The 23,358-nt window shown below is 35.1% G+C and overlaps 1 protein-coding gene across 1 annotated transcript in view; it reads left to right on the top strand.

Annotated features, from left to right (window-relative positions):
• The window catches only part of LOC134804186 (collagen alpha-1(I) chain-like), a 92,617-nt gene that overhangs the window by 7,388 nt on the left and 61,871 nt on the right, over nucleotides 1-23,358 (top strand). The window contains exons 3-5 of the mRNA XM_063777119.1: nucleotides 16,721-16,880; nucleotides 19,749-19,911; nucleotides 21,660-22,026. Coding sequence (XP_063633189.1) covers nucleotides 16,721-16,880; nucleotides 19,749-19,911; nucleotides 21,660-22,026 — 690 coding nt within the window. The remainder of the gene's footprint in view (nucleotides 1-16,720; nucleotides 16,881-19,748; nucleotides 19,912-21,659; nucleotides 22,027-23,358) is intronic.

The following is a 23,358-nucleotide window of genomic DNA, read 5'->3' as shown; positions in this document are numbered from 1 at the left end:
TACATAGATTATCATAGCAGAGGTGTCATGGTAAGTTGCATTCATTGTTTGGTGCTTGTCGTACAAATAAGAGAAGTAAATTTCAACTTTAATATTAAAGTTTTTAACTTGCACGCATTTTTTCTTGTAATTAATTACAACAATTGGCAAATTAAAGATTATTATTGTCCGGGTCGCGTCAATTAAGTAAATAGGTACCTATATTGCTGTTTATACAAAGATTACTACAAAATTATTTTACAAAAGTATTTTTTTTAGGCATTTCATTTTCTCACACAATAACAATTATTATAACATAAAATTGTTAGTAAAATAAAAGGTTTTGTTGTTATTGAATTTGCTTTTTTTTTAACTCGGTTTCGTGGAAAGGAATATTGTTTATTTACATAGTTAAAGCCTGACAACAGTTTATTTAACCCTGAGATAGTGTCGCTGCAAACAGCTTACGTATGGCAATAATGTGCGTACGTCATGTATAGTCGGGGTAATGGACATTGGCTTCATGTTGATACGTGGTTGATACTCGTATAAGTAATGTCAAAACATTGCTTACAGAGAATTCGGTTCTTTCAATTTACCTATTCGTCAAAATCTGATTCTAAATATTCAATATTATTATACTCTTCGTTTTCTTACTCTGACGAAGTCTGATTTTCATCAGATGTTGTGTCGCTTTCAGGACCACCAACCTCGATTATAAAACGTTCAGTCTCCAATTCGATTATAGGATTTTTATCGTCGATCTACATAAACGTTAAATGAAATATTAAAGTTTAAACCTAACAACTAACCAGTTCAATAAAACCGCACTATAAAATGTCAATACCGGTCATGTCAACAACCAACTTTAAAACATTGTTTATTGGAATGCTATGTAATCCTTCGTCTTTTTTAAGCTGTAAGTATTTGATTGCATTCACTACAATTTTTTTCGCATCTTTGGTAAAATTTTTTTGGCATTTTTGTAATAAAACCGTTCATATTTGAATATATTCGTAGATATTTTCCGTTTGTTTACATCGGTGACACTCGATGACATCCAACGTTCGTTGTCAAAGAGTACTTGTTGCCAGTAAAATAAATTAGTACCATTGAAAATCCGCAAAATGGCGAGGGTCAAATAAACTGTTGTCAGGCTTTATATATTTTTACCGCTTTATTTACATTTGCGTATGAACTGTGCTAGTACCAGTATATATCACTTGATCAAAGGGAAGGTGAATGTTATTAATAGTATTCACGAAATAGGTAGAATCCAGTACATATAAAATATAAAAATACGGGGTGAAATTTTAACCACCATACATACATACTCTGCGTACTGAACCAGCCAAATTTTTTTTGTTACAAAAGTAACAATGATAAGTATATAATATATTTTATTTACATAACTAAATGTGAAAACTTTTTACTTCGGATGCGAGTACATTACTACATAGAACTGCACTAAAATGATTTGCACCTTCTGTCAAACATCTTATTCTTTGATATTTTTTTTCTTAATAAGTTTTACGGTTCGCGCCATCTCCACTATTTGCCGTCGTGTTATGGTGGTATCACTGATTTACCAAATTCACGCGCAAGTGACAAACACTAGCCGTCTCTTTTTTACTTAGGTATTCTTTTAATTGTGCCGTCTCTTTTACGCATTTGCGTATGAAGTTGTAAACAAATTGTAACTGATGCTGCCGTGACGTTGGCAGCATTGGTTAGCATCATTTTTTTCGCTTGATATGTTAGTGTATGGCATATCTACATATAAAAGATCATAGACGGCAGTCATATTTGTAAAACCTACTTCGAATAGGTTTTCAACGCGGACAATAGGGAAAATGATGAGGAGGAACAAGCTATCATTAACGAACAAACCAAAAGAAGTAGATACGAATTCTGGCTAAGCCACGATCCTTTTTGGCGTCCTCATTAATGTTTAAATGCATTCACTTCTTATTAAAATCACCCATCTAACCCTAAAAGCTAGGTAATTCACATGACTACAAATATAGGTAGATTGACATGTATACAAATATCAGAGGTCGCCGACCTCCGGATCAAAGGGCAAATGGGAAAGAAGAAATAATAGGGGTTATAGTGCGAAATTGTCCATGTTTATCTTTTGTACCTATCTACCTATAAACTAAAAACTTTTTTTAATACAGTTGCTCTAAATGTGCTACTTTACGTAGTTGTTTAGCGTTCGCAAAGTTGGTTTCTGACCGTAATCAATACGTCCACGCCAAAGAGTTCGGATGTTCAAAAACTTAATATATTTTTTTTCTACTCATCGACTATAATCTGTGTATTACAACTTCATATACAACTCTATAACCTCACTCTTTTTAACGTTGGATAGTCTATGGCACTTCCAACTCAACTAATATAATTGTATCGATACGGTTTAGTCAATTATAAAAATTTTGAAATTAGAACTTCATACATTTCGATAAAATATTGCTTGTTTAAGGAGACTCGACTCAATACAAATTAGCCAACGATGGCGTTTCGGAACTAATACCGTCGCGGCAACTGTCATACTTCCGTCTACTTAAACACGCTGCTGCGTCGCGTCTGCTTTGTGATTGGTTGGCCAACTCAAACTTTTTTTCACAATGGACGCCCACGAGATTTTCTCTGCATTGAAATATGAAAACTTGTAAAAGTGTTAAAGTTTTTGTTTTGTGAGTGAAACTGTGAAAAATACTAAATGAAAATGAGTGACAGCGATGAAAATATGTTGCCCACTACTCAGGAAACGTGATTAGATTGAGTGTTGCATTATTCATTATTCAGTAGTAGAACTAAGTATTGCATTGGGTTAATTTTGGTAACACTATATTTTTGACTTTTTTTCCCGTAATTACCCCAATGCACCTTAAAAAATGTACGTAGTAGTTTTTCATATTAACTGTTTTACTATTTCTGTTAACTTGAGTAAAATAAGTCAGGTAGTAGAAGTAGAAAGTATGGTATTATTCATTATTTATTTTAGTTGTTTTAGTTAACTCGTAGAAAAAGTATTGTATACAATAGTGATATAATCAAGTTTTTCAATCTCGTACCTTACTTAGGCAACTCAGCAAGCTTCGTTGCCTAAACACGGTACTCGACTGAAAAACTCTCTATTATATCACGATTGTATAAAATACGATTATTTTGTCATTAAACATTTATTACGTACAAAAAGTAGTGATACAAGATATAAAGTAAATATTTATTAGTTATTTTATAAATAAAACGTTATATAATACGATGTTTCACTAAAAAACTTTTTTTATTATTTGGCTGAATGGTACTATCATTGCCACGTTGGTTGTCATTAACAGAAAAAATTAAAAATTAAAAAGTAAAACCGGCCCCAATGGCCCCATCCATTTTCGCTTAAAATCTAGTTGTATCAAAATTTAAATTAACTTCAATTGCAACTGTAAGAGTGTTTTTGTATAAAATGAGTTAATGTGATTAATTTTTGCAATGTAAATCAACGCTGAACGTAGTTTATAGTACTGCAATATGTGACGTTCCACGGCAAAAGGTAGGTACCTAATGGCGGCGGGCGCTTACGTCGCATAGCGCCGCAATAATATTGGGCACCGTGAATAATAGCGTAAGCGCCAACCGCCATAAGGTACCTTTACCCGTGGGACATCACATATCATTCAAGTTCAAGGGAAAATTCGTAAATGTAAGTGTAATACTTATGTACCTACCCATATTTGTTTTAATGTGATTTTTTCGCAAATGTATTAAAAAAGTCGTTCAATGTAGGTATGTGTGGAAGTGTTATTATTTACTTGTACTCGTAAATAATAACACACTTTCCACACTTGCATTGAAATTTACTACATATTATTCTTATTTTACAAACTGAAATAGATATATTAGAAATACATATAACTTGATTTTTTTCCTACGTAAGTTCTGTCACGTTTTTGACATAGAATGCTTAAACATATCAACAATAGGGTATTATACTGTATTTAAAATAAATTATTTTACACCATGCATGAAATAAATCACCTGATAATAATTAGAAAAACACAGATAGGAGTTATTTTTAAACACAAGTTCTATTTAATAAATCGGATAGAAATATAAAAAGTAGGTGAGTTGACCGTGACGTCACGATGTAAAGTTTCATATAAATTTCATATTAGCAAATCGTTTTGACAGTTCTAAAAAAGTAACTGATTTGACGAGTTGGAAAATACCCTATTAAGTATTGAAATTTTTAGTTCCATTTTATTTAATTTCTACTATTTAATCTACGCAAATATCATAAACCCTCCATGATGTGTTCAAGAACCGCACATTATGACCACCATAAAAATAGAACAAATTCCTTAATTCTTATCTGTAAAAATGTTATTATTGCTAAATGATAACATCGATTTCGATAATATTATTTCATTCAAACGAACATCTTTGAAAAACAAAGAAATTTGGTTTGACCCCTATTCTAATATCAGTCGAGATGACGTTTTATTCGAAATGAAATGTCAGATGCATACAATTTTGACCGCATGTTAGTTGGTATCGAACGATATGGCAATCGACCCCAACTCTAGTTTATCTCTGAATAAAAAAAAGCTGCCAAGTGCGAGTCGGACTCGCCCATGAAGGGTTCCGTAGCAGCAAGTAACATAATAAAATTGCTGTTTACGATTTATGACGTATTAAAAAAACTACTTACTAGATCTCTCGGTCAAACCAAGTTTAGGTGGAAGTTTGCATGGTAATGTACATCATATATTTTTTTTTAGTTTTATCATTCTCTTATTTTAGAAGTTACATAGAAGTTACAGGGGGGGGGGACACATTTTACCACTTTGAAAGTGTCTCTCGCGCAAACTATTCAGTTTATAAAAAAATGATATTAGAAACCTCATATCATTTTTGAAGACCTATCCATAGATGACGTATGAGTTTAATGACAAAATTTTTTGAGTTTCAGTTCTAAGTATGGGGAACCCCCAAAATTTGTTGTTTTTTTTTCTATTTTTGTGTGAAAATCTTAATGCAGTTCACAGAATACATCTAATTACCAAGTTTCAATAGTATAGTTCTTATAGTTTCGGAAAAAAGTGGCTGTGACATACGGACGGACAAACAGACAGACAGACATGACGAATCCATAAGGGTTCCGTTTTTTGCCATACGGAACTCTAAAAACTACGGATACATGACGTGCGTGAAAAAAGTTTTCATTTGCCGCCATTTGACGTACAGTTTATCTTTTAATTAGTTTGTAAGTAATAAAATAATCTCTTGTGTTGTTTTTAAAGTAACTATAGCAAGAGTTTTGTGTAAAATGTGCGATAAAGATATTTCGGAGACGCCACCTCGTATCCGCGAGTTCCGCCGAGCAAAGTGCTCCAATATCGGCTGTAATATGAGGTTAGTGAATATATCATAGAAAGTTTATAATATGTGTGTAGATAAAGCAGTGTATGTAACTGTACATAATTGGGCATTAAAACACTCGTGTGATTCTATTATGAAACTCATTGCGTTCGTTTCATAAACCCACACTCGAGTTTTAATGCCTTTCATTATGTAGCAGTCACATAAACTACTATTATGTCGCACTATAGGTACGGTCAACGAATTTAAATTTAGTACCATTTCGTACCTTGTCACAGTGACAATAGTACGATATGAGGTCCCTATTAGCGACATTCATATTGATTGTCACTGTGAAAAGGTACGAAAAGGTACCTAATGAAATTATATTCTTTGACTGTAGGTATTCCATTACTTAATAACAAGAAGGCGTAGAGTCGGACCAAGCTAACTCTGCATGGCATTAGCAATAACAAAGTGTATACGCCTTCAGGATGTAGCTAATAGCTGGTAAACATTTATTTTATAAACAGTCACGACGCCACTTGATTGTCGATTTGTCGGTTGTTTCGAACATAGAGTGAATTCGGTTAAGCGACCAACCGATTGAGATCGTCCTGCAATCGAATATTCGGCCCCGCTGTCACAAGTCTAATCACTCGGAACGTCAGATTAAGTGCATGCGGCGCGGCGTCCAAGCCACATATTCTGATTGCACGCGCGATCGAAGCGAGTTCAAAGCACCTGCCGCAAAATCGATAAACGAAATTTCGTTATTTGTGTCTCTATTTCTTTAATGTTACGCAAAAGCGATAGAGAGGTAGATAATTAAATTTAGCTCTCTAGCAAACTACTCTTGTGAAATTCATTATGTTGACCAAAACTTGATTTCACGGATTTATTATTCAGTGTTAAGGGGTCATCCTTTAATTACGTCACACGAATTCCCAGGTATTTTTACCCCTCCCCCCCTCCTTGTCACACTTGGTCATATTTGGCAAACCCCTCCCCCCTGGTGTGACGTCACATTTCTTCAACGAAATCGGCAAATATTTATTTAATATTTTATCAAAATATTTTTTACAAAATAAATATTAGTAATCGACGATTATCGTTTCAAAACCTTGTTATTTAAATGATAATTAGCGTATAAAATAATTTAAATACATTTTCGGTTACTGATGAAGTTAAAGTGACGTCACAAAGTTTATGGCTCCCCCCTCCCCCTTGTCACAACATGTCACATTTTCTTGACCCCCTCCCACCCCCTAAACGTGTAATGTAATTAATGGATGACCCCTAAGGAGCGCTTATTAATTACCTAATGTAGGTACTTTTGCTCTAATAAATGAATATTAGTAAGTACATTGTGATACAAATGTGCTACATATGCTACGCCTTTTCGACAAAGGCAGAAAATTTCCCTTTTTAAGTTTTTATGTTATAATTTAGAATCTGACATTTTTGGTGTTTTTGACGGTAGGTAATAAGCCCGTTAAAAGTTGCGTACTTCTTACGTAGACCTTATCTCGTTGCAATAAGGTTTACGGAAGGTGACTTAACTACGTCGACCATCGGGTTCATGACTGCCGCCCATCGGATAGAAGAAGGGTATAGGCACAAACTCACGTAGTTGGCCATAAAGTTAGAGTTTAATTTGGTGACAACGACATATAGTCATGCTAACTACATTAGTTCGCTTGAGCCTTAGACTCGCTACTGCGATTTAAATGGCATCCCATCAGGGTTGTTATTTCTATCGCCAAACATGTATTCGCCTTGGTCTGTCCATTTAAGGTGTGATCTCCGAAAACATGTCGATATAACGTATTTTAGGATCAAATTGTACTAGGGACAAGCTCACAGCCGACAGATGTTTTGTAAATTTGGTACACGAAATTGTCGTCAGTGTTATGGATGGACGTAGAGGACTTAGGTACACACTTACACAGAATGCAATCAATGCTCTTAATTTAAGGTATCCTCACCGAATGATTGAATTCGTCAAAGCATTGAATGACCAAATTTGTCTACAGATTTGACCAGGATTGATATAGACGGACAGCGTACATACATACATACATGTAGAAACAACAGTTGGTGTAAATACATTTCACTTACCAATTAAGGGTTCTGGGAAATAGATTAGTACGGCTACCACCGGTTGTGACGTTGACATAACGCTCACGTCTACGTAATTTACTTTCTGCATCTCGCTTGCCTGTACGAGCGAGATGCATAGAAAGTAAGTTACGTAGACGTGAGCTAATATGTCAATGTCAAAACTTGTGGTAGCCGTACTACAATTACATGCAAACAAAATCTACCTAGTCTCGGCGATGAACTGAACGCGTTAGTTAGGTTCAATTATATTCTTAACACTTATACTTCATAGTTACATTTTTAAAACAATGCTGGTTTCAACTATGCATGAGCTGCCTTCCTGAAATAAGCCTAATCTACATTGGATTAGTAGATTACAGAGATACAAAGAAATAGAAATACAATCCACTAACGATAGCTGAAATTAAGACGATCACTTCTGGCGGTTCGGAGAAAACTGAATCAAGCTATTAATTAGGTTAGTATTTCACCCTGTTATACAAATAGTTATATGTAAGTATAAGTTATTCTTGGAAAAATTGTTCGACCAAATGAACAATTGATTGTATTTTCAATATCGTCACGTTGCTTATAATCATAATCAATCCCTATTTATTTAGAACTAACAGGCGTACCCATCTATTCGAATTTTAGTTACCTAACATATTTAGAGATGGGTAGTGAGTAAATACTCACGGGTAAATACCGAGTAAATACTCAGTATTTACTCAATATACCCGTATTTACTCGTTTATACCCAAATTGGTGGGTATAAACTATTTAGAGTGCTGAAGGGCATATAAATTTGAAATATAGGTGTATTTTGTAAGCCGCTACTGGATTAAGTACTCAAAATTGTAAGAAATGTATTTTTAAGAGGGGCACTCCATACATGTAACTAATTGTCACAAAAAAAATCAGAAAAAGAAAAAAAATGGGTCTTATAAATAACTGGAATCATTCTAAGAACATTTTTGGATAAATTGAATATTTTTGGAAAAAAACCGTTTCGAAAGGCCAAAATAATGTTTATCTCTCTATAACTTTAGAACCAAAGTTCAGAAAAAATATGAAAACATATCGGGAGATTAGCCGTATAATAGAGTACAAAAAACAATATTTTGAACATCATCGGTTGAGCCATTTTTGAGTTTTCTTTAAATAACCCTTAATAAAAGGTCCTAAGTGCCGCGTAAACACGCACTTTTGCCCGACATGCAGTTATCTAGAACAGCGGTCGGCAACCTTTTTTTGCGTAGTTTTAGTAGCGTAGTTAACGATGAGTAAGTTGACGCGGGCCGCACTTTGTTAATATTTATGACTTTATCAGTCATTGTCGTTTCTCAATATTACATAGCCAGAGAGGCTCGCAGGCCGCAAGTGACAGTTTCACGAGCCGCATGCGGCCCGCGGGCCGCAGGTTGCCGACCGCTGATCTAGAACATCGATAGAATTTAAAGTTACATATTACCTTCTTATTTAAAACAAAATTGTTAACTATGCATTATCACAATTTTCCTTTCACTAATAATTACCTTTTTTCCTAAATTAAGCGTCCTATATGTTTTTAACTTTTTATATTTTATAGATATTGTTAATACACGTTAGCACTCTTCAATAAAATACAATTTTGTTCTTAAATCTCACTTTCTAAATATTTTATAAGCAATCGTTTTTACCCACCTAAATGAGTAAATACGGGTATGTATCGAGTGCTTTGAGTAAATACCGAGTAAATACTACCTCACTCACTCATTTACCCCTACCCATCTCTAAACATATAAGATCTGTTTACGATATGATACCTACTGATCTGTTAGTCTGTCAGTGTCACAAGTGACGGTTTTCGGTTGAAGAAAATGATCACTTTAGATACTGACATATCAGTATCATATCGGAAACAGATCGGATAACTAAAATTCGAACATAACCTATGTGCAAACGGAAGATATAACTACTAGCACATTAGAGACGAACAAAACTGTATCTTTGCGCTGGTTTCATTTATGCATAATTATATAATCTCGCCTATAATACGAATACTCAAAAGTAAACAGTATATTGAGTTTCGAAATGTTGATAATCTATTTCAAGTCAAGTTAAAATCAAAACGGTTGCCTTACAAGTTTATGCGACACAGATCAATCAATTCCGCGTACTCATAACAATAACTGGAAACGAACTGCCATCGGACCGCGGCTAGATTAGCCCCTTTGTGACGATTCAGTCACAATGCCACAAATGACCACACAGCCAGAAATAAACATATGAAATCCGTCCAACTGCTGTACGTGACACTTTCATTTCGCCGGCAAGCGTGCTCGGGGGTCTACCGTCCCGCCGCGTCGTCACGGCGGTCGCGGCAGGGCCCCGTAGCCAGTATTATACACACGCGTGACACGCGAGCCTGGGCGACTCGACTCTTTCAGTGACCCAGTATAAAAAGACCTAGAGATCTGAAATGACTATGTGTAAGAAGCAAGAACTTGTACTGGCTTTCTGAGCCTTTGAATAACATTTGATTGAATTAGCACCCAAAAAAGACCTGGTATTTGCCGCTTACCGAACATTAATGAGGCAAACCAGTGTTAAGTTAATCTTAATATCCAAATACAATTTATTATTATATAAGGTTGTCTGGGAGAGATCGCTCTTTAGCGATAAGACTGCCTATTGTCTGCCTCTACATTTAATCAATTGTTTCTTCTCTTTTCTTTTGCATCTTTTTACTGAGGTGTGCCAATTAAGACGAAACGGGAGCTGAGCTAAAAGTCAATTTTGAGATTTCAAGCTGAATATACCCGTCGCTCTGACGGGGCGTGAGAGACTGTATTTGTGTGTGTAATGCACGCACACAGATGCGTACGCTTGCACCCGCGCGCGCCTCATTGCCGACAATTTGCAATGTTATTTTTCGTGCGTTACTGCCACGAGGCGTTCACTTATTACTTACTGTGTTGCGATTGAATTTTTTGACCCGGCTTACGTTTACGGAACTCGATAATCTTTCTACTACTGTGACTTGGCTTTGTTTACTTGACTTTGCTGATCAGCTTATTGTTTTGGACTCCGTGAGTTGTGGTTACCTATTGGACCGCACGCAATTCATCTACCTTTATTCAAGTAATTAAGCGTAATTAGCCGAAACCTTTATAAGAGTGTAATTCATAAGAAGTACATAAGATATAATTTATGTACTGGTTTGCTGTTAGCTTTTAATTGTATCACTTTACATATATGTTACTCAAATAACTAACACGGTTACACTGTTGTAAGAACATTATTTTTCAGGTAGGCCTTATTATACCTACTATAGGCCTTATTACCTCCTAGTACCTTAGTAGTACTAGTACTACTACGGAAATTGATTCAAAGACTCAAGACTGACTTAAGTGGCAGTAGGGTGTAGGGTTTTTTCTAGGCTTAATGAGTTCGCTGAAGCTTATTTTTTATACTTAGCGCACAGAACCACTACTTTAACAGTATCAGCTCTAACCACATGTCACCATTTTGTCCTTTACGTAACAAGCTCAGGGGCCCAGAATATCCGATGTACCTATCAAATCAAGGTTCTGTACCAAATAAGGCCCGGTTATTATAGTTCGTTATTTTTTAGCATTAGAAAGAAGGTAAACAATCATGACGTGTCTTTTTATTAATAATTATTGAAAAACGCTTTCAAAAATTAGTTTATATTACTTATGAAAGCAAAAGAATATAAAAAAGTATATGATTAATACATACATACATACATACATACAATCACGCCTATTTCCCGGAGGGGTAGGCAGAGACCACGGATTTCCACTTGCTACGATCCTGACATACCACTTTCGCTTCCTTCACATTCATAACATTCCTCATACACGCTCGCCGGTTTAGGGTGCTCTTGCTCATTAATATGATTAATATGATTTATAATTCTAACATATTTGCTATGACTTATTTTTCAATGGTAATTTTTAATAAGACATGTCAAAATCTGTTACCTTAATGCAAAAACTAGGGTTCCGTACATAAGTTCGACTCACGCTTGACTGCACATTTCTAATAGGTTTTCCTGTCATCTATAGGTAAAGAACTATTTTGTGTATTTTTCAATATTTTAGACCCAGTAGTTTCGGAGATAAAAGGGGGTGAATGGTAATTATTTGGCTGTTTTCTTAAATAACTTCGAACCTATGTATTTTAAAATTATAAAAAAAACATTTCCATCTTTAGGTCACTAATTTACATATGTGTACCAAATTTCAACTTAATTGGTCCAGTAGTTTCCGAGAAAATAGGCTGTGACAGACGGACAGACAGACAGACGCACGAGTGATCCTATAAGGGTTCCGTTTTTTCCTTTTGAGGTACGGAACCCTAAAAACGAACTTTAAGCGTGCTAACTTTCAAAATTTCATTTTTTATAAGATAGTATAAGTAGATGGGCAAAAATTTTGCGTCCATGTCCACCAGTGAGTAAGTGATTGAGATACCTAAACATTTAACTTTATAATGTAAAATGGTATAATTTACTAACCTACTCGTTTAATTTCAGGTAGGTTGAATAAGGAACCAAGTAACCATGGGGAGGAGCAGTATTTACTAACATTTTCTTTTTGGGTCTTCAGAGTGTATCGTTTCCTTTTTTTTGCACATATTACACTTAAATATATATTCTCTGTGTAAACACTTACGTCTTTCAATGACAAAGGCAAGATCAGCAAATGTACAATTTGTATGATCGTGCCTGATATTTGAGATCACAGAAAATAAATATTTTAAATCCACTATTCTGCGACCTTCTAAAATTTTGTTTTATCATGATTCATGATCAAAAAGCTCGGATTCAATAGTCATATCAAACGTCGATTATGAGCTTGCATTTTCTACCATTGGTGCTGCAAATGCATCAACCGGTGGCGATAAACTTTGCCCTCTTGTAAAACAAATTACTATTGTGATTGTGTCCAGCAAAAGGCCAAAATTCGGTTTACTTTCCTGTTTAAAATATTACTAATTTATTCATATTTCAGATTAGGTACATAGGTAACTGTCTGAATGTTACAATGCCAGCTGGCAAATTCTATCACATTTGTTTGTTTGGTAGTCATGGTAACATTCACTTACATTGATATCCTTATTAAGATCTGTATCTTATTATCCAGACCTTAAAATATTGCCACCATTGCCCTTTAAAAAAATACTGTTTAAATAATTGGCTACTCAAACAATGCTTCTATAGTATAAATAATGACTACACAAAAATGGGTAGTATTGTATATAATGCACGAAATAAGGCCCGATTCTTAAGCGGGTTTAAATTTTGAGGCCATGTCCGCTAATACTATAGACAAAATATCAAGTTTAATAAACACAAAAAAAAAACATTGATGGGCCTTATTTTATAATTTAGGCCTTACTTTGTAATTTAAAGTAGAGTTAGGCCAAGAAAAATCTATAGCGATTTTGATAGAACACGCAGTGCAAGTATTATTTCAAACGTCGCTTCTATGAAATTATGACATATAAATAACACTTGCACTGCGTGTGCTATCAAAATTGCTGTAGACTTTTCTTGGTCTGACTCTAAAATATTCTTTATTACACCACAAACATAAAAACAAATTTAAAAAAACCCGGCGAAGTGCAAGTCGGACTCGCACACGAAGGGTTCCGTACCATTATTTATAAAAACGGTCACCCATCCAAGTACTGACCCCGCCCGACGTTGCTTAACTTCGGTCAAAAATCACGTTTGTTGTATGGGAGGCCCCACTAAAATTTTTATTTTATCCTGTTTTTAGTATTTGTTGTTATAGCGGCAACAGAAATAAATCATCTGTGAAAATTTCAACTGTCTAGCTATCACGGTTCGTGAGATACAGCCTGGTGACAGACGGACGGACGGACAGCGGAATCTTAGTAATAGGGTCCCGTGTTTTACCCTTTGGGTACGGAACCCTAAAACCGATTTACAATGTAGATAAAGGTAGCAACAGGCGGTCTTATCGCTGTTAGTTCTTATTCTTCGTTTGTTTAGCATTAGAGTGAAGGTGACGTGTCTTTTTTAAGCATGCAATCGTATAATTATTTAGCTTTTTTTGTAATAGTTATGTACTTAGTGGTTAATATTAGTATTTACTATTTTTTTTTTTCAATAATGCTTAAAAACGAAGTATAGATATGACAACCAAATATTAACGCCATTGTAGGGCAGGATATACAGAACATGAATAATTTGTACTGTCACGCTCCGTGATTGTTGAGCCATTTAGGGTTCTAGCTAAATTGGACATTCCATAGAGCACGAGTAAGTATGGAACAACCAATTCAGCTAGGACCCTAAATTGCTCGACAATTACGAAGCGTGCCTGTAGGTACCTAAAAATTTTGTTAACCCATTTTAACCATGCAATAAAATATTTTTGATTTTGATTTCTAATTTGAAATATTAGAATCAAAAAGTTCATAATAGATTGTATATCATAACTACAAAAATGTGTTCCCTACTCTCAACCCAAAACCCCTTGTATCTTAGGATCTAGATATTTTCACACAAGACGGTTTATCGATAACTTCTTACATCACTAGATTATCGACATTAAATGTCGACTATTGCCCATCACTTTTCTGGCAGTGTACGTATTTAGAAACTTGACTCCGCCCCTAAAATTAGTGCGATAGGGACAACTGCAGCTGAGGCGAAAAATCCTGCGTAAAAATGACAAAAATCGAGGTTTCGTAGTCCTCTTTTTCCTCCCCCAAAACTTAACCAATCGTAACCAAATTTGGAAATCTAAATGATTATGAAATTATCTGTGTCGGACCGTTTTGCTTTTTTGGCTAATTGATATCAGTTTTGAATACCACGCCTCTCATTGCGGCATAGTCTATTAGGCCATTTTGGCCGTTTTTGAAGGGCTCTAGCGCCTTAAAAAACAAAAATATCAAAAAAAGCAAAACGGTCCGACACAGATATTGACAATATTAATCTGTGTTGAAAAAATCATTGCTCTAGCTTCAAAAACCACGGAGGAAAACGAGGACTACGTTTGTATGGAGGAATGACCACTCCTGTTGGCTCTTAAGAGTATTCTATCTATCTACCGGATAAACAAATATGAGTTTGTCACATATGAGCTCGTCTAAAATTAAGAAAATAATTCGCTTGTGGAAACCACAACAACTGAGTCAAATGTTCCAAAGGAGCATTCCACCAATAGTGTTGCTACTTTTAGGTTTTATAATAAAAAATATACGAGGCCAATATTTGGTAAATGATATTTCGTAGCTTGGCGTTAAAAATTTTATTTGTGATAAGGCTTATAAATAAGATCAACACAAAATTTTACCTACTTATGTTTAGAATTAGTACTATGTTATTTGGCACATTACAATTTATCTTACACCTATTGTAATTATTTCCCGCACCTATTACTATCGTAATCTGTTTGGGCCAAAGGTTAACTGGTCGAGAATGCATTCTGGCATTAAGTTCGCCTTTTGTACAACTTTTACGGTTTAAAGTTTAAATAAATAAGTATGTATGTGCCTATGCGTCTAATTATTTCGTTACCCACGTAAACTCGTAGGGAGTGGATTTGGGTGCTTGCAACACAGCAAGTATTTACTAATTTTTATGTTAAAATTGATGTGTAGGAAAACAATCTCAATGCGGCGTTACGAGCCAAATAAAATTAAAATCTTCAAGTTCATAAAATTCGTTAAAATTTATTTGTAGTTCTACATGTATGTATATAAAATGTATAATCATTGGTGCATCAAAGAATATTTACTTACTTACTTACTTTATGCTTTAATTATCACATAGCATGGAAATTTAGGAAGGGTAACTACTTGTTCATTTTCTTGCTCTAAAAGTGGGTCATTGTTGCTCTATGAAGTGTGCAGATAGTGATACGTAGATACGTATACTAGAGCAGATGCTCTAGAGCATTATACCTTCCAGATACCTGCTTAAGTTTTTTAGCCTCTTTTTCTTAAACACATGTATTTTACTTTAATCGTATTTGAAATGAAAAGTAGAATGTTTAAAACGAGCGAAAGGCATAATTTCAGCCTCGGACTGTTGGCGCTCTCACTGGGTTCGAGCGCCAAACTACCTCGACTAAAATGGGTGCTTTTCATCCCTAGGTTAACAATCTACAATTTCACGACAACTGTTCTTTGTTATATAACTACCTAAATTATCTAAGGTAATAAATACTTGTCAAATTCAAATAAATCTTACATGGATGGATAAACAAACGAGGTAAATTAACCTTCGTTAAATTATTTTACTGGTAGAGCTAATTCAGTGTAAGACAACTTGTATGGGAACCGCAAGCCGACTCCACGCCAACTGCAACGTCGGCGTGCAGTTCCCATACAAGTTGCAGTCGGGTTGCAGTCCGTCTGTACTGGCCGCGTAGCCAAGATGCCAGTTGCTTACGCTCCGTAGCGATCGAAACGCAACTGTCACTGTCGCGCTAATATGGAAGAGTGATAGAGAGACATAATGCTTTTCGTTGTCGAAGCGATAGCGATTGTAACCTTGGCTAGGCCGGCCGGCCCGTAGACTCAGGGCTGTAGCCCTCTGCGACCGATTGCTCGGCGCTGGCAACGGCAGCGGCAGGGGAGGCGAGAAACTACCCTCGTTTTAGGCATTATCGTCACAGAACAGCTTTTGTTGGGTTTTGAATAATAAGTAGTTAACGCATTCGGGTTAATGAATTTTTATTTTTCTCATAAGAAATTTTACATTTCACTTGACGAGAACTTAGAATAAGTACATTGTGGTTTTAAGTAAGCATAAAAATATTTCTTAATGCTAAATCTTAATTAACTTAATTTTTAGGTTTAATATTAGTTTTAATTTTACAATACCTATTTTAGTTTAGTTAGTATTGAGCAATAAAGTCTTCATATAAGCTAAATCTAATTACATAATAAATGCTAATCATTTCTGCATAATGAATCGTAATGTCAATGACTCTAAAAAAACGGGTAGAAGGATAATTTGACGAATTCCATGCATGGTGTTGTGTGCAGCACAGGGCCGTATTTAGACAACCAGAATATTTTGTAGGATGTAGGCTTTGAGTTTTTTCTTAAAACTAAATAGAGTAGATGCTTCTTTTACTGTTTTTGGTAAGCTATTGTAGATACGTGCTCCTTCATATGTGATGTTTTTATTACCAAATTTTTTAGTGCGCGATGGAGGCAAATATAAGTTGTCAGCATTTCGGAGGATTCGTTTGCCCTTGCATTAATGAATGGCTCTCAACAGACAGGGATCAAAACACCCTATTCCTGCTGTACTCCGACGCGGGTGATGAACAACTCCAGCTGCTGATCGGCCCCATGATCGAGCTGTACTATGAGGATACCAGGGGCGACCCTCCGGACCATGAGATGCTCACGTTCCGTGTAGACATCGCGGATGGAAGGTAAGTAGCTTGTTAAAAAGAAAGAATGGTGTTAAGGTAAGTACCCCTATTACCGAGGGGATTAAGCAACTTTTACAAAGAGAGCCAAAAAAGAAGCATAAGCTCTGGTTCTGTATGAACAAAGACATATTTTTGAAGTGAAAACTTCTTTAGCGGCGCTGGGTACTTTTTGAGGTGGGGAAAAAATGATAAACTCAGACAGCGTAAGGCGATCACGTGACCGTAAGGTTTAGATGGCCACTCATTTAGATGGCATTTAAATCAATAAAGAAAAACTCAATGACATTCATGAAAAAGGTTCTAATCTTGTACGGGTTGACATACGAGGATCTCACAATTACATTCTAACTTTAACTCAAATATAATTCAATAAAGCTACATCTTGATGAAATCGCTAATAAAAGTGAACTCTAGTACTGGTGAATAAAACTCAAAATATCATGACCATTTATATTTAGATGCGAAGTCTGCAAGGTAACTTTACAATTTCTATTCGAATTTTAAACAATTAACGCTCCAATTTTTAATTTCGAATTTTAAACAAGCTCACTGACCAGCAATTTCGGAACTAAAGTTTTTCAATAGAAAGGAGGATGGGTCAATTATACATAGTGCTGCAGACATTTTGAAGTAGTCATTGAGTTTTCACTTCTGTCGGCACTCCCGGAGTGCAACCCGTTGATTTTTTTATGATAGGTTGTACATGTACAATAGTAGTTAAATAAATAGTAGGTATTTAGTTAATCAGATTTCCAATCATAAGGAGTTCATGGAAATGACATTTTGATTCAGAAATTGTTAATTTCTTATTGTTTCTTATTGACATTGTTACATATGTTATTGTTTTTTATATTGTTATGGCTCCTCTTCACGTTGGGCCAACGCCAACGCCAACGAGGGACGCAGCCATGCGGTAGAATGAGATAGCAATATCACTTGCTCCCTCTAACGCATAAATGCGTCCCTCGTTGGCGTTGGCATTGGCCCAACGTGAAGAGGAGCCTATATTTGTTGACGATTCTTATTGGGAGATATTATTTTTATTTTGTTTGTGAATTTATATTTTGGATTTTGAAAGTATTTACCTACTTACTCTTATTCTAATTGTGTTGACAATCCTTATTGGAGCTATAATCTTATTTCATTATTATTTTCATTTTTATTTTATTTTACTTTGACGATCATGATAGAAATTCTTGTATTTTTGACATCAAAGCAAACTTATTATGTAATTGTCTTTCATGAAATAAATCATCTAATCTAATCTAATCTAAGATTCAATTAATTTTCTTTTTAAGGAAACATAAGAGGATTTATAGTGAAACATAATTATGAAAATTAATTCCTTTGAGCCTATACCTACTTAGACAATATATATGATCGTATTAAAAATACATGCTGTATATCTACATAAAATAAATAAATATAAGGGGCCATCATACACAGATCGACATTGCCCCAAACTAAGCAAAGCTTGTACCATCGATACTAGGCGACATTATACATACTTATATAGATAAATACATACATATATACATAGAATACACCCATGACTTAGGAACAAATATCTGTGTTCATCCCGCAAATAAATGCCCATCAACATCAAATTGATCCAATGATACAAGATACCTATGTGAAATCAAATATTAAAATATGATTATATTGTATGTTGGTGTATTGTATGTTCTAATTAAAATAAGACAATAGGTTTTATAATAATTATATTAAGAACCTATTTATTTCCTACCAAAGTTGTAGGTGGGCCGGTATTAGGTTCCCATACATCTTATTACCGAGTGATGTCTTTTGTAACCATCGCTAAACGACGAAACTCATTTACGAAAAATAAAAATAAATAAAGATCGTATATATTTTGAACACAATGAACACAATCAAAATGGAAGATTCTAAATATTACAAAACATTGTATTTATACTAAAATATTTATATTAAAATATTGTCAACAAGTCTGTTTTATAAAACAGACTTGTTGACAACCATGCTTTTGTTTATATATGAATATTTAAACAAGATTCTCTTATAATTGTTTCTAAGAAAACCTCCAGTTAAGTGCTTGAAACTGTAGTCAAAATTAGGAAAGAGTTCTTGAATAGATTTCATATATACCACATTAATAGTTCTTTAGCTTTATAGATGGTTAAATATTTAAATGACATCAGGAGTTAAGGAAATGTGTATTTACCTACATATGAATATACAACCCTTAGAACTTAAAATACCGTTTCCGCTATTACCGAGGTATAACCTCGAAATTAGGAACCACACCAAATAACGGAACCCAACACCGAGGTTTTTAATTTCCTATGTTTTTCTATTGGCAAGCAAATATTTATAAATTGAGTATTTGGGAACCACAAATATCATAATTAGGGTTTGATATAAAGTCTTAGTCTTAATATTCACCACCATTACTATAAAAATCACTAAATAAAATACGCATTTGTTTACTTGAGGTGTTGCGCGTTAGTATGGATTGGTATGGAGCATTCAAATCATGCGCTCCCGATGAGTTAGTTTACGGTTTTCGAATTGTTTACTTAGTGTTTCTTTACTAGTGCTATACTTATTCGACAGTCAAAAGAGGAGGCTTTATTTGTGTACTTAATTTTTTTTTTTTAATATTGGCTTTCTTATAAAACGCTTTTTTGTACATACCGCGGTAATCAATGCCGATTTTAATGGGCTCGTTAATAGGGGTACTTACCTTATTATTAGATTGTTTTAAGGCTACCAATGTATTCACTCGTAATATACAGGTAGAAATGTTATGTTATCCCTAAATGTTCCCCTATTTTTCAAGGTCCATATCAAGTCTATACCTATGTATGTTTTTTCTGGATTCCACAGATGGCATCGACTAGGTTTAAGTATAAAGGGCAACTCGGTTACACTATTGGTGGATTGCGAAGTAAGGGGCACGATCGCCCTTCAGCGTCAGCCGGGCAGCACCTTCAACCTGGCCGGCGTACTAGTAGTTGGCACCCAGTACTCCACGGATCAGTACTATGATGTAAGTGCATACAGCTTAAAGGGCAACCCGATCATGCTGTCAGTGAACTGTGAAATTACAGGTGCAGGTAGCACGGATACACCGTGGAGCAATACGATTATAAGTCGTGATAACAAACACTTAAAAAATATATCCAAACTAAAAATAGACATGTCGATAATAATTAGAAAGGTACGTTGGATAATGGCGCTTTAATTTAATGTCAGTAGCAGCGTGTTCGAGGACAAAGCTAGCGATACTGTGGAGTGTAGGTATTATTATATATTTTCATGAACCAAGTACTTACAGCTTTATTTCCACCCCCATGACTTAACCGGCATTTCAACTTAGAGACATGATATATAGCAGCCTTGGGTTACCCACTTATTTAGGTTTCCTTCTGACCATTTCAATTATTTTCTCAATCCATTTTTTAAATTCAGTTTTCCTCGTACCTAATAGTTTTCTATGAGTAATACATGTATTACTCATACCACACCACACCATTATTATGTTATTTATGTTACGCATATTTAATAACCGTAGAATATAATGGAAACTCTTTAATTATATCCTCTCTCTATTTCTGTATTGAGTTGAGGGTATTATTATTATATTACTTTTTTACGCAAGCTACTACCCGTACAACAGATGGCGTCATAGGGCAACCACCGAGGCCCACTGCAGTGGGTGGATTAATTTGGACTGATTTGATTTATCGAAGTTTAACGCGAGGTTAACTAGAATCGATAAGTAACAAATGGTACAAAAATGTTTAGCACATGCATCATGTTCTCAGTGATCTTACCTAGTAGAAAATGTAGACATTTTATTGTGAAAAAGATATTGACTTCGATTACAATGTTGGATGTTGACCTCAAATTGGTAAATCCTGACGTAGACCGACTGACTTACTGGCTGACTGACATACAAAATTGATACGACCGACATTTAAATTCAAAATTCGACATGACAATCACAAGACAAAAAATAGACCAGTTTACGACAGAAAACCGAACAAGGCAGACGACGACGACATTGACTTTGACTTTATAATATTTAATAATGTTCAACGTATCGAATATAAATACCTGGAGGCTGATACGTGCTGTTTTCATAAAATTCAGCTGTAAAAAATTACTTGTTACTGTACCTCCTTATTTCACAACCCAAACCCATTTAACTTAGTGGTTTTGCGTACGCGTGTCGCATTAAGGTTTTTATTTCTCTTTGTTGGGGGGGATAATCTAAATATCTTGTAGTCATGTTTGTAGGCCCGCCAACTCACTCAGTTAAAAATACATTCGTTATATGGACCTACGAGTTTGTCAGCACACGTATGTACTGGCTAAAGGTATATTGTGTAAGTATTAAATTATTTTTTTTGCCTTTGTCATCTTGTACAATCAAGGTGCCTGATTTTTTGCCTAATTCTCTAAAAAGATACTCTTCAAGAATCTTCAGTATGCGACTCTTTAAGAAGGACAAGTTTTTAAAGAGAGATTTTTTAACAATGAACTAAAAATAAGTATATTTAAGCAGATTACCATAGGTAAAGTAAATTGTGGCACTTACATTTCGGTATGTTTCTCTATTTGTTATTTTCCGCAATTGTACATCCATTTATCGTGTTGAAGATGAGTTATGCCACTTTACCAATTCGAGGTTCCTTAGGTACGAGTATACACCTGCCAAACATCATTTAAGTAAATCGATTCGATGGTTTAAGCGTGCAGAAAATAATCGAGCACGCAATTTTTCAATTACAGGGTGATATTGAGTTACTGCAATTTACTAACAAGCCAGACTCAGCGTACGATTTGTGCCAGTCGACTGCACCCAATTGCCCAAGCGATGCTCCATACGTACACGGCTCTGCGCCCGCAATCAATACTGTTAGTACAATCGCTCCCAATGATAATGAAGTATACGAAGAATCGATTAACAACCCAGTTGAGAACACACTGGATGAGGACGAGCATGGTCCGAGAGTGTATGGACACTTCGGAAGGGATAGATCGGACGAGAGGAACGGTTCAGGCGACGCTTGGACGAGAGGCGGGAGCACACCGACACCTCATTGGTTGGCTGCCTCTCATGGTTACACTAGGCCGTATCCTACATCAACGGATTCAGGTTGGTAATCGAGAAAACATTTTTTTACTTGAAGTTGCCCATATCACCGATAGTTAAATTTCTTTATTTTCTTAAACTATTTAAAGTAATAAATGAAAACCTAAAGGAATTATGTAATTGAGTTATTGACATTATTTTCACCTACAAAAAAAAACTTTTTACATAGTTGCGTGATTTTATGGATCAGTGCGGCTACCAATTTGACACTAACATATTCGCTAGCGTTTGCGTAACTTACTTTTTACCTATGCATCTCGCTCGTACTCAAAAAAAACTCGTAAAGTAAGTTATGAGGACGTTAGCGAATATGTCAGTTTGACACAGCTAACTACAGCTGCAGCTACAGGTCAAACAGAAGGTTAATGTAGGTGTCGTAACAGGGAGCTCAAAACAATAGCAGAAAAGCGGGATAAATGGCGGTTAAGTACTCCATGAATATGTTTATGAAGGTAGGTACTAGTTTAATTTTAAATAGAGGTTAGCGAATTTCAAAAAAAAGGAACAATAGCTTCGCTTACAGATAACAATTGTTCAATCCTGTAATGGAACATAGCCTTTGTGGGGCTGCTATGAGGTCCGGTCCGTCCAATGACATAGAGGTACGTACGTACGAGAAGTAGCATTAACCTCCTAGCGGTCGCTCTGATAGTTCAAAGGGGTATTTATTATAACGACTGAACTTAGTAGTTACATTGAGACTTGGGTGGGTATTAAGGCGACAACATGATGTTTTTAACGCGAATCAAATAGCCGGGTTTTCAAATTTAATAACGCCCATTTAAATCTAAATGTACATCGTACAGGGGGCATAAAGGGCAAAAGTCCATTCGGCTTACAATTACAGGCACAATTGAAATTTATATAATAAACTTGATTTTTTTTAATAAACACTGACTTGTTATAATGTGATTGATTTGATTTTCCGTTATGTTTCTTAAAATATTCATAGAATTTGTATATTATTTTATGATTGTACCTACAAACCTTGATGTTATGTACTGAAATAAGTTATGTCATATGGCTGCTTAAGCTACCATTTAAAATTCTGATTCCATTTATATAATAATAAGCCATTAGCTTAGTCAAAACAATGTGTGAAAATCGTTTATGGGCGTATCTAAAAATAAACCAAGTACTTATGTACATGTAAAATAAATTGTTGTCATGCTCAGCGCCCGCCTCCGGGCACTTTGTCGGCGTTTTAACGTGAAAATATATTCTTTTTTGGGTGGCCATACTTACTAATTTAAGAAGCGACAAAGTTAGGGGAAAAATTAAAACACAATCTAACTCAGTCCTTAATTGATGACATAGATTCTGAAATACGTACGT

This window comes from Cydia splendana, chromosome Z, assembly GCF_910591565.1.
Source record: "Cydia splendana chromosome Z, ilCydSple1.2, whole genome shotgun sequence".
Taxonomy (NCBI): Eukaryota; Metazoa; Arthropoda; class Insecta; order Lepidoptera; family Tortricidae; genus Cydia; species Cydia splendana.
This window is presented reverse-complemented; position numbering and strand designations above follow the sequence as displayed.